The sequence below is a fragment of the Aegilops tauschii genome, chromosome 4 (assembly GCF_002575655.3).
Source record: "Aegilops tauschii subsp. strangulata cultivar AL8/78 chromosome 4, Aet v6.0, whole genome shotgun sequence".
NCBI classification, from domain to species: domain Eukaryota; kingdom Viridiplantae; phylum Streptophyta; class Magnoliopsida; order Poales; family Poaceae; genus Aegilops; species Aegilops tauschii.
In genome coordinates this window covers 5,215,128-5,232,762 of record NC_053038.3, presented here as the reverse complement: position 1 = coordinate 5,232,762, position 17,635 = coordinate 5,215,128, and the positions used below count along the sequence as shown (strand labels likewise).

General features: G+C 48.7%; 1 protein-coding gene and 1 pseudogene across 1 annotated transcript; both read right to left on the bottom strand.

The window, feature by feature from the left end:
• Nucleotides 1–7,540: 7,540 nt before the first annotated feature.
• LOC141021584 (uncharacterized) lies at nucleotides 7,541–9,793 on the bottom strand (annotated as a pseudogene).
• Nucleotides 9,794–13,349: 3,556 nt separating this feature from the next.
• LOC109766765 (protein SRC1) lies at nucleotides 13,350–14,224 on the bottom strand. Its single transcript, XM_020325548.4, has 2 exons — nucleotides 13,673–14,224; nucleotides 13,350–13,544 (listed from the first exon to the last, which is right to left on the bottom strand). The coding sequence occupies exon 1, from the start codon at nucleotides 14,026–14,028 to the stop codon at nucleotides 13,708–13,710; it is 321 nt and encodes a 106-aa protein (XP_020181137.1). The 5' UTR covers nucleotides 14,029–14,224; the 3' UTR covers nucleotides 13,350–13,544; nucleotides 13,673–13,707.
• Nucleotides 14,225–17,635: the final 3,411 nt, after the last annotated feature.

The following is a 17,635-nucleotide window of genomic DNA, read 5'->3' as shown; positions in this document are numbered from 1 at the left end:
CTGTTGGTTTGGTAGGGAAAAACCGTCTGGTTTTTTAGTACTGTTGGGAAAATCTCAGGAAATAAGGTAAGGTCGCAAGAAATAATATAGAGCAACATTGTAAACGGGGATATTTTAGGTCCCTACAGTTTGAAAATATAAAAAAAATCTGCACATCTTCACTAAAACGTCTTATATATGTTTTACAGAGGGAGTACTATTAAAGGGAAGTCTGTGTGTTGTCGTGATACATCCTCCCCGCATAAATATCTCCTTTCCCATGTAAAATACGTATATCTTTTTCTCAATGTTCTTCTCTCACAAAATCTTCTTCCTAAATAATCTCCTTCCTAAATCACAAACATATCTCCTTCCCAAACCACAAACATGTAAGAACCAAAATCTCCTGAGCCGGATTCGAGACAAGATTTACCGATGAACTGTTCCAAGCATCCTTTGGTGTGGAGGCTCCATGAGGTCGTCATGCTCTCCATTGCGTTCGCGCTCCAGCACGACAATGTTCTCCATGAGGTCATCTTGCTCTCCATTGTGTTCCCGCCAAGATCCTGATGAGCCGAGGGGATGCACTCTGGCGAGAAACCGAACACAAGGGGAAATGGCACTGGCGCGGCTCGGCGCTCGTTTTGCGTGTTGCGGTGGCCGGGCATGGCAGGTAGGTGTTGCGAGGGCGAGTGCAAGTGGCGGGAAGGGCGTGCGGCGAGAGAGGCGCGAGGAGTGGGTGCGATGAAGGTGTCTCTGGCGCACGCCGGGCAGCCAATAATCATAGGCGGCAGAGGTAGGTAGAGCGACACGTCATCGGAATATAATGCATGAGCGGGCGAGGCGTGTAAATCGGGTAAAATGAAAATTATGGATGGTTTGTCCCGTGAATGCTGGCCCCCCACATAGTCAGGAACGGTCAACCGAGTCTCCTCGTCAATATTGGTGGGCACCACATCGGCCGGACAGGTCAACCGGGTCTCCTCGTCGTTGCAGTTGATGTGGCGAGTGGTAGGTCCCATATGGAAGGAAACGACGCAAATGAGATGACAACTGGTGGAGACGGCGCAGGGGCATGCAATTATAGTTTCCTTGCAAGCGATAGTGGCAAGGACCGAATTCACGAAGTTTAAGTGACGGGCCTCGAATACCCGGTTCGGTAGCGGCATGGACCCAAAAAAACCTTGTATATTTGGCTAATTAGTCATACCAAAATATACTATGCAGATGATGCTCGCTCACTGGTCTTAGATACGAAATGGTTCACCCCTTGTAGAACTAGGAGGGTAGGAAAGAGTGAATTGTCAAATTGGTTGATGAGCTTGACGGTCATGGAGGTAAATATGATCTAATCAAAATATTTTTTCTAATTCTAAGTCATTTAAGCTTTCTTACGTTTAAGTAGAGTCTTCTAATATATCTATGTTGAGATTCTGATGGGGGATTAGGGAACCAAGATTTGTCCAGCATTTTCGCCGGATCGAGATTAGATCACACGACTAGCACAACAATTTGTACATGAAACAAAACTGAGCCAGGTGCAGTGAAACTAATTTTGTATTCCCATGGATATATTGTTGCCACAATGGTATCACCTCATGCTATGCTAAAACCTAATATATTGTGATTGTTCTATCTTATGTGTTGTGTTTTTTCTTCTTCTCATTTTTCATCTATTATTGGCCTCATTACCCTTCTAACCCTCCAAAACATTATGCCTCTTGGATATACATGTTATGTATTGCCCGCTACGAAGTGTGATCAGGTATCCCCCCCCCCCTCCTCCAATGAGATGGGCTAAAATTAAAGTGGATGTTGGTTGCTTTTATTCCAGTTCCATTCGTGTGGTGGCTCGGGGTTCTAGATATATGATTATCACCTCGGCTTGGGAGTTCTTGCCTAGCCATGGGTCAGTTGAGGAGGATGAACTTCAAGCGTGTGTCATGGGTCTTCTTATTGGTTTGGATAATCGTATGCATTTGACGCTTGAGACAAACTGCTTACATGTTCCGAGATATCTCGTGACCGCTCAGTTTGAGAAATATGCAATCATTGACTTGAAGAAGGAGGCGAAGGAAATTTTGGTTCGATTACGGGATGTGACGATTTGTAAGATTAGTCGGGAAACCAATATGGTTGCCCATGCCACTGTTCCCTTTTGTAAAAATATTAGGAGCAATGGTGTTTTGAGCGGTTTAGAGCCGTCCTGTGTGTTGGTGCTCAAAACACGATTTCTCCTAACATTTCTAAATGTGGTATGACATGTTATGTCTTATGTGTGATCGTTTTTTCCGCATCCCTCATGCCCATACCCTAATTCTGCCCCTGCCTAACCATGAACAATAATATCACATCCTTTTTCAGTTGTATAAGTGACAGTAAACGATGGCACTTCAGATGTTGATGGCCCTCTCTAAAGTGATGAAATGTTGTTCGAGATGAATCAACACACTAGAAATACACGATCCTAAAGAAAGCACTAGCGGTTCTGTAATGCATGAGTTGCAAAGGCGTCAATGTGGCAGCAAGGACGCAGATGGGAACGGAGCGGCATGCGAGTGAGATGGGGAAGTTGAGTGGAGATGATGTCCTGCGGTGAAGTCATTCGATCTTCTATGACTATCGATCTTGTATATTGCCACTACGGAAATGTCTACACTAACTTTTGAAATTATACACCATAGTTAAAAACTCTGTTTCACCTACATGATTTTGATTAGATGAAAATCAGCCCCGATCACCATGTGGCAACTATATTAAGCACTAACAACCCTAAAATTATTTTAGGCAAAAGAGGGACTAACCCTCCATCAATCGATGATTCAGATTTAATTGTACATCCTATTTCATCTAGTGTGGTACTAAGTCTGAGAGATTTTCTAAAAAGAGTATTCATCTCATCTTTCTTATCTCTTCCTGTGACTACTTCCATATTTCAGAAAACCGAGGTCGTCAAATTACATGACATCTCCGGTCCCAACTGCTTCTATCTTTCATTTATCTTGATCCGTAGCCTTTTGAAAACTCACATGGGTTATGCAGTTATGATAGATATGAGGTCAGAATTCCACCCACCACGTTTAACTCTACACTAGATATCTTCACAAAACCCCCCTGTCCTCTTGTGTGTGTGTGTGTGTATATATATAATGTCCTCTCCCTCTCCTCGATCTGCATCAACTACTGGACTAGCTAGCTTTGAATCGCATGGGATACTCTCTCATTTTCTGTCATATTCTTATGTAGTGCTCAATGCATTAGAATATCAAGAAATGAGAGGCCTCGGGAATTAACCCTTTTCTTATGCATAAAACAGTTTAAGACTACATGCTGGAAGATGCTCAGCTATAAGAGGATGATGTGCTGCGGTACAGAGATCTCCAAGTCAACTATCATGAATATTTAGAGGTAGAAGGTTTCGGAGAACTCTCGAGATACATGAAATATCCTGCATTGGCGTACATGGCACCTCGTGCATCTCAACAACAAGCAGCTAAATTTAGTATGTACAACTTATCTAGTGTATGGGTGCCCAATCGTCTTTTTGATGATAACGTGGGTAAGAATTCCTAAGTGTGTTGTGATATGTCTTCAGTAAATAGATAGGAAGACCAATGTGGTGATTGGCTCTTGTGAGGAACAACTTTGGTTTTTGCTTTCCTAAAGTTAATACAGGGCACAAATCGGAAAACGAAAAACGGAGGAAGGTTGCAACAAATAAAAATGTGAAATAAAATCAAGCTCCGCACAGCTTCTGAAGCTGAAAGAGGGAAACAAAATAACAATAACCATTCTTAAACAATCCCAGCCGTTAATCACGCTCTGGCCGAGGGATCCAAAGATGAAGAGAGACACCACATACACAAAAACTAGGAAAGATATGGTGATACCAAATTACCAACGGAAATAAATCAATACCAACATGATTAACGTTATCACAATAGCTAAATGTCAGTCGACGTTTTTTGATTTGGGTCAGTCAATTTTGAGAATGAAGAAGGAAGCGCCAGAGATGAAGAAAGAGACCGCCGGCACCGGGAAGAACACCCCACTATCTATCTTAGGGTGGTGGGTGCATGTTCACTGGAGAACCGCCCCCACTATCTATCTTAGGGTGGCGTGTGGGGTGCTGCTTCGCCGGAGTTTTTTGGGTGGTCGTCAGGCTTAGAGGGGATGGTCGTGGGTGGCGGCAAGATCGGTGGTGGGGGCGGTTCAGGGGAGGGCGGTGTGGCGAGGCGGTCGCGGGCGGCGGAAGCAGGCGGCTAGGTCGGCGGCGGCGGGGCGCTTCGATGTTGAAGAAGAAAGCGGCGGAATGTTGAAGGTGCAATCTTCACCGTTTGTTTTGTATAGTATCTGACGGCTGATAGGAATCGACTGGCTCAAATAATCTTTTCAGCCGACTTACATCTAGCCGCACCCTATTTGTGTTTGAAGAGCGCAGTGCGTGGGTATGGTCGCTGGACGGAACGCCGGTTCAAGGAGATGCGCCACCCTGGTCCAATTTCTTCGTGGTATGCACCAATGAGAGATGCGCCACCATAACTGACGATGGGACTCCCGGCACCGAACGCACTCCATCCACGATAGCAGCAACACACGAGCCGACAACGTCGGCCGGCACCACGGTGAAGCCCGCGCCGGAGTGGTGCTCACTTCCGTCTCATGAGGGCAACTCCAACACACGACCCCAAGCCCGCCTGTCGGGGACACACCCATCCCACTTTTCCTCCATTTCGTCCAAACCTTCCCATGCGCCCCTTCTCTCCCTCCTCCATGGACGGCGACCCGACAAACCCCGACGATGCGGCCACGGCCGAGCGCCCCGCGGCGAAGAAGAAAGGTCCCAAGGGCCCCAGGAAGCCTCGATCCGAGTGCACGCCAGAGGAGATCGCCTTCCTCGACTTAGAAGCGGCAAAGAGAAGGGGCCGGCGGGCAAAGGCGAGGGACATGAAGGCGGCTGTGGCCTACGCCGTCGAGGCCGACGCCCGGCGTCAAGCGCGGCATCTTGCCGACGTCGACGAGAAGGAATCCATCGCGGCCAAGGCGCATGCCGTTCTCATGCTCGGGTTGGCATGACCACCGCCGGCCATCCTCTCGGTCGCTGGCATGGCCGCGGCGAGCACGGGATCGTCGGTCGGTCGTCCTCCTCAGTACAGGTCGCCGAGCTCGTCCACCAGACCCGGTCCGCCGGGATAGAGTGGCGCTGGCCACACGTCCGACGGGACGCAAAGGAAGCAGTCCAGGCCGTTTCCGACGGCAAGCTTCGCCGGCGCCCGTAAGCTGTTCGATGGAATGGCACAGTCGACGCCCACAGCCGACGATTCGGATTGTTCGGCGTTCATGGAGAGCGTCATCTTCGAGGGCCGTGGGGAGGCCTTCCAGCACCTCGGCCAAGGCCAGCCTTTCGACCCCGACGAGACCCAGAGCCAAGACGGCCGCGACCACTATGAGGACACTGATTTCGCCGGCCATGATGGAGAGGAAGACGACCATGGCAACTCATGGCATGAAGATGATGACTTGAATTGTGAAGATGAGGAGGAAGAGTTCGGCATTTTGCAAGAGCCATTGGTGTTTATCGATGAGCTCACCCCGACCGAGGGCACAAAAGAGGAAGCAAAGTATTCGCACGGGGTCATACACCTAAAAAGAGGACAAATTGATTTGCGAGATTTGGATTGAGATAGGGGAAGATCCGATAAGAGGTGCCAAGCAAAAAGGTGCCATCTTTTGGGGGAGGGTTCACAAAACCTCCCATGAGCGAAGGAAGTTTGCCCCCTATCAATTTGAGAGCACTCGCAGCATCAACTCAATCCAAATAAGATGGGGGTTCATTCAACAAGAGTGCAACAAGTATTGCCGCACTTGAGAGCGTCAAAGCCCGTCCCGTGAGTGGCCTTGGCATTGATGACTTGGTATGAACCTCTTGCCTTTTCATTTTGTGTCCATTCATGTTGGCATGCTTTTCATTTTCAGACATGTTGTGTCCTTCGCTATTACATTAGCATCGTCATCAATGATTGTGTAGGCATTTCAATTTGAAGCATTCAAGGTCCGACACAAGAACAAACCGTTCACTCTCACGCATTGTTGGGCGCTCATCAAAGATTGTGCCAAGTTCAAAGACCAATATGCCGCTCGTAAGAAGAAAGGAGGGAAGAAGGTTGTGGCTGATGAGGGAGACTTGCTCAAGAGGCCGAGGGGCAATACAAGCTCGAAGACCGATGAGAGGCGTGATGCATCTTCCATTAATTGCCTTGCAAGGCACTTTGGAGAACATGATGAGCCAAAAGGAAGTGAAGGATGAGAGGAGGAGCGAAGGAAAGAAGGAGCAAATGAAGATATATCTAGAGCTCCAAACGAAGAAGTTTGCCATGGAGGATGCCGCAGAGAGGAGGAAGCTTGACATGGAGGAGGCAACGAAGAGGAGGAAGCTTGACATTGAGGAGGCCGCTCAACTCAAGAAGCTTGAGATCGAGGCCACCATGGTGGACACAAAAGCTAAAGAGGTGGCACTCGCCTTCATGAGCGTGGACAAGACCAACATGTCGCTGGAGAGGAAGACTTGGTTCGTGAATCGGCAGAAGGAGATTTTCGCCCGCGACGGCCTGAACTAGGTGAGGCCTCGGGCCGTGACCGACGTCCGTTCATTTTGAAGGCTGGCTAGTGTGCCGGCCGCTGGCTTTGTTGCTGGCGTCAAAAACCTATTCATTTTGAGCGCTGGCTCCTGTGCCGGCCGCTAGCTTTGTTGCCGGCGTGAAACATGTCCTTTTTGAAGGCTAGCTCCTGTGGCGGCCGCTGGCTTTGTTGCCGGCATGAGACTGTAGGCCGCAGGCTGTGTTGCCGGCCAGCGTGAACTAGTGCAAACCCGCCTACGGCCAACATCCTTGGTTCTCACGTTTGCATACACGAGGATAAGATGCGGCCGCACGTTGGGCGCCCGGCCGAGGCAAACCCAAATCCAGACGGACATGACCCTATTCTCATCCCCAAATGAACGAAATCCGAACAAAACGGACGTCCGATTAGGATCGTACGCGGGAATTGGCCTGACAGCGCCCTTGACGCCGCGAACAACGGTGAAAGGGTGTGGCGCTACCGGCGCCTCGGCAACATGTATGACACACCCAAACCGGTGCTTATTGGTGGGCAAACGCCAATGGGGTGCCATAACCAAAGGACTACGATGACGAGCTCGAGACGATGTGACTCGTGTCTGCCAAAGAACTAGCAATCGTCAAAGAGGCCCTGGCCACACCTGAGTGGATGAGCCCGATGCAGGAGGAAATGCTGGTGTTCACCGACAATATTACGTGGGAGCTCGCCACACTCCCTGCCAATCACCACAAGATTGGGCTGGAGTGGTTCTTCAAGCTGAAGGACCCAACGGCAACAACGTAAAGCACAAGGCGAGGCTCATCATCAAGGGGTATGCCCTAGGGGCTGGAGTTTGACCAGGTCTTCGCTTCGGTGGCACGCATGGAGACGGTGTGCATCCTGATCGCTCTCGCTGCGCACGCCGGCTAGCACGTGCGCCATTTGGACGTCAAGTTCGTGTTTCTCAACGCAGCCGCCCGGCTTCGTTGATACTAGCAACCCACACTGTCTTGAAGCTCAAGAAGGCCCTGTATGGTCTACGACAGGTGCTGCATGCGTGGTTGGCCAAGCTCGACTCCTCGCTCTGTGATCTTGGCCCGGTGACGACACCAATTTTCTGCTCGTGGTTGTGTACGTCGATGACCTGCTCATCACAGGCACCAATGTCGGCGTTGTGCACCTTATTTAACTGCGTTGTGCACCTTATTTAAATGTGCATGTTACTATTATCTGTACCTGTTTTGTCGGCAATGGAATAGCAATGGATATTGCCAAGCTACGAACTATGGTGGTTTTTTACATGTCATTCTTGGCCTCATCTCTTTCTATTGAATCATTTGACAATGAGTGATACCACTTCAGCTAATGATGGTATGATGGTATGATGCTATGATGTCTTAGGGCATTTCTAACCGATCCCCTAGAACTTAAGGGAGTAAACGGTGGAGTAAAGTTAGTGGAGTAAAATTTTACTCCACTAATGGTGGCCGCACCTAGCCGATCCCCTAAAAGTTAGTGGAGTAAACATAAAATTGTCTCGATTTTGTGTCCTAGCCACACCAACTTCAAACACTACACAATACATATCTTAAAATCATTCAAATTAAAGCATTGATAGCAATAATTGTCATAACATAAAGTTTCATCACCGCGTTTGTCAAATTTAAACATGCAAAGTTCACCCAAAAGACATCACTTCAAACACAATGTTTGATTCAAAATCACCACAAACACAGCATGCATATGTTGTGGATCGAGCCAAGCTTTGGCATGCACCACCACCCTCTCGGCCACCACCACTCAAATGAGGTCATCCGCAAGAAATCAACTTTGCCACCCCGTTGGCCACCATCACCCTCACCACCACCCTCTCGGCCACCATCACCATCACCACCACCATCACCACCACCCCCTCAGCCACCACCAACATTCCAAAGAGAGGTCAAGATTTCTCCACGAGTGAGCCCCCAGTACTTTCTTTCAGTTTCATCCATTGTGCTGGATTCATTAACATGATAGCACGCTCTTCGGCCTTCTTCGCATCACTAATCCTCTCCTCATCTAGTGCAAGCCTATGCTCCTCAGGCTTCAACTTTCTCTCTTCGGCCGCCATCTTGGTCTTCCACTTCTCATCCTCGAAGGCTTTGAGCTCATTCCGCCTTGCCACCTTGTCTTCTTTGTGTTCGGCCGCCAACACCTTCTTCGTCTCAATCATTGCCACAAGTTCATCCTTGTACGTGCCACCGAATGCATTCCGCTTCTTTCTTTCTTTTGCAATCTTGTTTCCTTCCGGTCTATTGTTGGCATCTTCATCAACCTCATCATCGTCCTCGATGGATATGCTCAACCTTGACCTCTTCGGAGTGGTCTCCGCAATTCTTTGGATCCACTTCTCATTCTTGCATAGCTCTTTATAGCAATGATGCAAAGTGAAGGGCTTGTGGTCGAACATGGTCTTTTGATGCTTGAATAGCTCTTGGATGTAGGGGCCATACTCCACCACTTGCACACCACTCAGTGGAGCATGGTTCACTTGGTCGATGCAACTGAACCATCAGTTGCATTGATTATGGATGGTGCTCCAACTATGCCCAAGCAAACCTTGTGCACGGCTTGATCGCACGTCGACGGAGGAGTTGTAGAAGTCGGTGATCCTCTCCCAAAACATGGTCTTGGTTTGATCCGTCCTGATCGTTGCATCCATGGAGATGGCACACCAAGCATCACAAAGTGCAAGGTCCTCCTTTTGGTTGTAGTTTTGGGTGCGGGTCCTTGCGGCCTTGATGCTTGATTCGGTCACCTCCACCACCTCCTCCTCGGCCTCCTCCATGTCTTGGGTGGACCCATGATCGAAAAACAAGTCACCATAGTTGAGATCATCAACGCCAACGGTGCCCAAGGACTCCAACGACGCGAGGAATTCAGCTGTGGTCATCTCCGCTCTACAATGTCAAAGCAAGCACTATAAACCCTCACTACCAATCACGAACAATCACTATCGAATTCCAATGGGACACGGTTTTTTTTACCTTGTTGGCATTTCATCGAGCACTTGGCGGCCGCGTTTTTTGTTGTCGGCCGCGGCCGCCGCTCGCGCCGGAGTAGTCTTCGTAGGGACAGCCGGAGTTGCTGCACGAGGCGTAGGCCTTGCACGAGCCGACAATGCGGTCTTCTTCGTCTTCTTCTTGGTGGCTGCCGCGGCGAGCGCCGCTGCCATCGGCTTTCGAGACCGTTTGCCTCCGGTAGGTGCGGCAGGAAGGCGGCCTGCCGTTGCCGGAGCCACAATGGCCCCGCCGGACACCATTGGCGCGGTTGGATCCGGTGCTTGGGCGTTGTGGTTCTTTATCATCCCCAAGCTTTTTTTCGCCACCGCCGGCGGCGCGTGGGTGGATTCTGGCGGCGATTCGCGGCGCTGGCGGCCGGAGGGGTGAGCGGGGGGTGTTGGCTATCCATTCTGGCCGGCTCGGAGGTCATAACTGGTGGCGGCGGGGGCGGGAGGCGGTGCGGCGCGGGAGGGAGAGACTCAGTTTTACTCGGCCGAGCAAAATTGGACTACATTTAGAGAATTTTTTGGGGAAATATGGAGTTGGAGTAAAAAAATTACTCCATTAACTGTTTTAGGGGATTGGCTAGGTCCGCCATAAGGGAGTAAACTGAAAATTTTACTCCCTTATGGCCTTTTAGGAGATCGGTTAGAAATGCTCTTAGACCTTTATTTAGTACTGTAGAAGTGTTGTATGGAACAATCCAACACACTAGAAATGCACGATTCTTGTAGGAGTACTAGCGACATACGAGCGAGTGTGGTAAGGCTGAGGGTCCTAAAGACTTGATAGGTCATCTTTTCCATCTCTATCTATGGCTATGTACATCTTTCAAAAGAAATGGAAGGCATCAAGTAATATGTCATTTCACGTCCCATTGGTAGGTATCACTGAATCAACATGTGGCCTTCCCAGTACTCCCCGCAACTTTCATAGGTATCAGATCATAATCTCACCCCACCACATTCAATTCTACACTACATATTTATTTTTGGAAAAGCAGCCTCACCTCATGGATATATAATATCATCCCCTTCTCCTTGGTCTACTTCAAGTACATGACTAGCTAACTTTGAATGAATTGATCTCTCTTCCTATACCATCCACTCATCTTATTCTCAATTGTATTGCACTAACTAGAAATGAGAAGCCTTGGGAACTAACTCTGTCCTTATGTATGTCGAAATGTAGCAGTTTTCTTTGAGCTATGCTCGTTGGGAGAAGAACAATGTGGTGCAATACAAAGTCGTCTGAAGTTTTCCTATGTTAAATCGAGTTGTCTAATATATCTATCTTGAGATTCTCATGAGGGTTATGGAACCAAGATTTGTATAGCATTTTCACATCGTCGCATATTCGCCAAATCAAGATTAGATCATACAACTAGCACAACAACTTGAGAAAAAATTGAGCCAGGTGCAATGAAACTCATTTTGTATTGCCAAAGATATATTGTTGCCGCAATAGTATCACTGCATGCTATGCTTAAACTTTATATATTGTGATTGTTCTATCTTATGTGTGGTGTTTTTTTGCTCATTTTCTCTATTATTAGCCTCATACCCTCCCCCACCCTCCAAAAAATGAGGCCCCTTGGATAGACATGTTATGTATTGCCCTGAACGAAGTGTGATCAAGTTTGCTCCCCCCCCCCCCCCCCCCCCTTCATTGAGATGGGCTAAAATTAAAGTGGATGTTGGTTGCCTTTATTCCGGTTCCATTGCTTTGGTGGCTCGGGGTTCTAGATATATCATTATCACTACTGACTTGGGAGTTCTTGCCTAGCCATGGGTCGGTTCAGGAGGATGAAATTCAAGCGTGTGTCATGAGTCTTCTTATTGGTTTGGATATCCATATACATTTGACGCTTGAGACAAACTGCTTATATGTTGTAAGATTTGTCGTGTCCACTCAATTTGACAAATATGAATCATTGACTTGAAGAAGGAGGCGATGGAGATTTTGGTTCGGTTATAGGATGTGAAGATATGTAAAAAACATGGGTGCCAATTCTGAACATGGTGTGACAAGTGAAATGTATTTTTTCCACCCCTCCCCAATGCCCAAATCCAAATTATTTCCCTGCATAACCATGAACAATAATGTCGCGTCCTTTTTGGTTGGATCAATGACAATAAACAACAACACTTCAGATGTTGATGGCCCTCTCTACAGTGGTGAATGTTATTCGAGATGAATAAACATACTAGAAATACACCATCCTAAAGAGAGCACTAACGGTTGTGTAATGCACGAGTTACGCGGATGGGAATCAAGCAGCATGCAAGTGAGATGGGGAAGTGGAGTGGAGGTGATCACCTGAAACGAAGCCATTCGATCTTCTATGACTATCGATCATGTATTTTGCCACTATGGGAAATGTCGATGCTAACTTTTGAAATTATACGCTATAGTTAAAAACTCTGTTTCACATACATGATTTTGATTAGACGAAAATTAGCCCCGATTACCACGTGGCACGCATAGTAAGCACTAAATAACCCCAAAATTGTTTTTCAGCAAGAGAGAGCCTAACCCTCCATCAATCGACGATTCAGATTTAGTTGTATATCATATTCCATCTAGTGTGGTACTAAGTCTGAGAGGTTCTTCAAAAAGAGCCATCATCTCATATTTCCTATCTCTTCCCGTGACTACGTACATGTTTTAGAAAAACCGAGGTCGTCAAATCACGTGACATCTCTGGTCCCAACCGTGGCTATCTTCCATTTCTCTTGAGTCGTTGCCTTTTGAAAACTCACATGGGTTATGCAGCTATGATACTACCTCCATTCCAAAATATAAGACGTTTTGGTAGGCTAAACGTCTTATATTTTGGAATAGAGGTAGTAGGTGTGAGATCAGAATTCCACCCACCACGTTCAATTCTACACCAGTCATCTTCCCGTGTGTGTGTGTATATATACAATATCCTCTCCCTCTCCTCGATCTACCTCAAATGGACTAGTTAGCTCCGAATCAAATGGGATACTCTCTCATTTTCTATCGTCTTCTCATCTGCTGCTCAATGCATTGCACTATCTAGAATTGAGAGGCCTCGGGAATTAACCATTTTCTTATGCGTAAAACAGTTCAAGACTATATGATGGAAGCAGTTCAGTTAGGAGAGGATGACGTGCTGCGCGAGAGAGATCCAGTATCATGAATATTTAGTTTCGGAGAGCAGCAGCGATACCTGGCACCTTCAGCTAGCACCTTATTAGCCCGCAATGACACGGGGCTAAATTTAACTAGTATAGCTTATCTAGCATGGGTGCTGAATCATCTTTTTGATGATAACATGGGTGATGATCCCAAATGCGATGCGATATAGTATTATATAAGTAAATATACTACTCCAACTTCGATTTTTGAATTCCTGGAATTAATACCGGGCACAGATCCGAAAATGAAAAACAGTGGAAAGCTGCAAACAAGCAAAACTCTAAAAAGAAAAACAGAGGAAAGTTGCACACAAGCAAAACTCTAAAATGAAAAGCAGAGGAAAGTTGCAAACAAGCAAAACTCTGAAAGCAAACCGAGCACCACACAAGTTCTGAAACTGAAAAAGAGGAGGAAAACAAAACACCAATAATCAGTCAACATGTTTCTAACCGCATCTAGTTTGTCAAAAACAAAAACAAAAACTGCTTCCAAAGATGAACAGAGACACCACACCCACGAAAAGCTTGGACAATATGTATGATGGTACGAAATTACCAATGGAGATGCATCAATACCAACATGATTCATTAACGTTATTATTACAAGCACCGTGCAGTGCAGTGCAGCCGGCTAATTATTATACATCACAAGATCCATGAGACATGTCACGCATTACATACATATGCTACCACACGCTCCAAACCCTGCAACATATATGTATGCCACACTTCTCCCAAGCGTTCATCGATCTCGCCTACACTGCAAGAACAGATCCAAATAAAAATATTAGCAACTGATTACCTTCTTAATTAATTAGATCAGATCCAACAAGAACATGAGAGCGCAAACACAACGGAACACATGGAGGCGGCGACCACCATTCGTACCTGCACGCTGCTGCCGGAGCGCGGCCGGAGCTGGCTCAGTCGCTGTCGCTGTCGCTGCTGCTGCTGCCGTGGCCGTCGTCGTCCTTGTGGCCCTCGCCGTGCTTCTTGTCCTTCTTCTTCTTCTTGTCCTTCTTCTCCTTGTGGTCGCCGTCCTTCTTGCCGTCGCCGTGGCCGTCGCCGCTGATCTTGTCCTTGATCTTCTCCATCATGCCCTCCTTGTGCTCGCCGTCCTTCTTGTGCTCCCCGTCCTTCTTCTTGTGCTCCTCCGCCTTCTTGTGCTCCTCGTCCTTCTTGTGCTCGTCGCTGCCGCCGCCCATGTGGAGCTTCTCCTCGATCTTGTGCATGATGCCGGCCATGGCGCTGCTGTTTCTGGCTACTTCTCTCCGAGGAAAATGGTAGAATGCTAATGGGATGCGATGATGGTGTTGTGGTGGTGATCTTGTTTGGCTCCCCTTCGCCGGTATTTATAGGCCGGCGAGGGGACGCGGCCCCGTGGCCTGAGGTGGAGGGTGTCTGAAGAAACGGGAGGACCACCGGATAAGGAGGAGGAAGAGATCAGATCACGCTGCCTAATAATCAAACAAGGAAAGCGTTGGCGATCGACAGCGATTATTGGGGGGAGGCAAGCTTTGTGCACCCGAGTGGCGTACCAACCGTTGTGCTCGCCTATACTATTAGAGCAACTCGCACACCCATCTCGCGAACCCGCAAAAGTCCGGCGAGTATATGTGCTCGGCCCAATTTTCTGGCCAGGACAGTGCCCGTATACTCGTCCGGCCCGTAAAAAAAATTACCGCAGCCCGCAAACTGCCCCCCTCCCCCCCGAAGCAGTATTTCTACGGGTTTGCGAGCAGATATGGGTCGAAACCCTATCCCCCCGCCGCCGCGTTTCTCCGCAATTTCCCACTCCCTCCCTCGCATTTCTCGCTGCCGGTGAGCCCGCTTCCGCCTCCAGACGCCATGTGGGGCCGTATGTGGAGCTCCGGCCGCAGATCCGGCGGGTTCGGCGACCCCGAGCGCAAGCGGTGTGTCCGCGCGAACGGTGCGAGGAAGCGTGCGGCCAAGAGGTGGACCAACCAAGGCCTCGAGCCGCTGGCATCGCTCCGCTGTCGCGAGACGGAGGAGTACGACCGCCGGCACGTGCTCCTCCGGTCGCCCTCCTCGGCCGCGGGCTCTTCCTCCGCCGCGAGGGGCCGTTCCGGCGCGGTGCTTCTCCCCGTCAAGCAGGAGCTGGGGAGAATCGAGCTCGTCGCCGTCAAGCAGGAGCCGGAGGAGATCGAGCATCGAGGCGTCGTCGGGCACGAAGATTATGTGGCCGATGTCGACGCGGTCGCGGCCGCCATTGCCGAACGGAGCTTGCGCGAGGAGGCGGAGCGCCGGCGCCACGATGAGAAGCTCGAAGACCTCATCCTCAAGCAGGTGGTCGCGGCCAACCTTGCCACGAAGGAGAAGGACGACGAGTGGCGGCGCATCCGCGAGGAGCGGAGGCAGAAGTTCATCGACCTCGTCAGCTCCGACGAGGAGGACTGAGCTCCTCCACCGCGTCGTCCTTGGCCGCGAGCTCGTCCATTTTGGTACATCGACCTCGGCCTCGCCGCCGCGAGATCCCCCACCCCCCTAGTAGTAGTGGTGCAATGTAGTATGTATGATCATGTAGTATGTGATGAACTAGTGTGGTTGCAATTTCTCCCGCGAAAGTTTTTTTCAAATTATACAATTTCATATACGGGGTCTACTCTGCCGCGCACGATTTAGACCCGCAAAAAAGTTCGACGTCGAACTATACACGCCATATGCCGGTCGGCTTTTTACGGGGTCTGCTAGAGATACTCTTAGTGCACCTCCAAAGCGGGTCATGAAATCGACCACAAATGTCCAGACTGTCTTGGTCACCCGACGACGGTCAGCTAAATTGTTCGGATCGATCTAGACATCTGAATCTCACAAACCGGCATCAAACTGGGTGAGAATTGGGGAATCTTGATGGACTCCGACAACATGGACCCACACAAAACCCTCACTTCAGTCGCGTCCGCTCCGGCTTCACCGCATTCACTCCGTCTGACCAGCCTCCCGCCGACCCATATTCATTGCTTCACCGCTTTCACTCCGGCTTTAAAGACGGTCGGGCTTCTCCTCCGCAAGGTGCGCCCCGCACAATCCTTCTCCTCTCGCACACATCCACCGACCACCGCACACCACCCCTCATTTGGCCGCCGCGATGGGCAAGATGTTCCGCACCAAGAAGTGGTCGCTGGTGCGCAACTTCAGACCCAGGGGCAGCTCTGGATCCAATTGGCGCCATCGCGCATGGTCTCTGGTGGCCTCGTCGTCCACGGCTTCACTCCCTGTCATCGTGCTGTTTCACCTGCGGTCAGACCAGGTGTCGCTCTAGGAGAAGGAGGAGCGGATGTCGGATGAGGAGCAAGCGGAGGAGGAGGCCGCCCTCATCGCTGAGGAGGAGCATCATAGTTATGTGCTAGAGGTCACGCAGGAGGATCTTGCCCTCGATGAATACCCGGAATGGAATCCCAAAACACACTCCATTGTGTGAGACATCACACACGGCTACGTGCAGACCCCATATGAAAAGGAGAGACCTCACCCATGTAGCTCATGTCGTCCACCACAAGCTCCACATCAGACGACGACGACGCGGACGACGACCGAGGTGCTGGTGGCCTCGGAGGCCACCCCTATGAGGTCATCATCCGTCTAGTTAGGATTAGTTTAAACTTAGGTTGAACTTGTTTAAATTTTGTCCATTTGGTTTCAATATATCAGACTTTATTTAATTTTGTTTGTTTCGCTTCAATTCTCTTTCGGGCCAAGTTCAGCTTGCCACGCCTTTGCCCGGCTCAAGGCGGTGATGGCGCCAGCTCTGGCGGCTAATCGTTTTAATTCCTCAACCCTTTGTGGCAACACAGACAGCTTCTCCAACACTTCCTTGATGAGGGAAGGTGGTGGCTTCTTGTGCAAGGCGGCAGAAATAGCCCGTTGAGCGCCAGTGTACAGCTGCTCCACAAGGGTATATACAGCCTTCAGCCGTATGCGCATATCATCACCCAGCTTGGAGCTTCTAGATCATGCATTACCAAAGATATTTATAAACCGGTTCAATGGTTGATCAATATTGATGAAGATTCAAGAACAAGGTTGCTTACCAAAGATGGCCGCTGTCATGTTGTTGATTTGATACTTTAAAGCGGACAACTCATCAGTTACCGGCTTAAGGGCAGCTTCGGCATCTTCTGCTCTTTTTAATAGAGTTGTTTCTCGGTCTCCCAGCCGGTTCTTTCAGCGCTAAAATTCTTTTTCAGCTTCTCAATATTTTGTAAGGCAGTCTTCAGCTCTGATTTGGCCTTTGAAGTCTCGGATTGCTGGTTTTCAATGTTTTGCCTTAGATCATTGACTTGGGATTCCTTCATGTTTAATTCAGCCCGCAACATGAGCAAGATAGGAAGTATTATGATCCTATTTAAAGTCCCAAGCACAATACAAGTATTTTACTTGGCACTTGGGGGCTAATGCACATTGCTCTTTTTGAAGACAAATTTTTAATGATCCGGCTTAGCCATGCTGATTAAACCGGATCATGGGAGCTAGATATTTGGATTTTGATTATAATTATGGTGATAAGTCCGGGCTTAGCCATGCTAATTAAGCCGGCCCTTGAGGGCTACAGGTGCAAAATTGAGCATTACTACTTGAAGTTCCGACTTAACTTGTCAGTTTAAGCCGGCCCTTGGGAGCTACATATGTAAAATTAAGAACAACATTTTGAAGTCCCGGATTTAGCTATGCGGCTTAAGCCGGCCCTTGGGGGCTACTTATGTGGATTCTGCAGTTCTAAAATGCTATGACATGGATATCCAGATCAACAAGGGTATTTAAAGTCTACAGCATATTCAAGTTTATCATATCTAGTAGACTTGGCGGCTAACAGGTTTATATATTTATATG

Excerpts from the sequence above, each read along its gene's own strand:
- LOC109766765 (XM_020325548.4), bottom strand. The coding sequence starts at position 14,028 with ATGGCCGGCATCATGCACAAGATCGAGGAGAAGCTCCACATGGGCGGC.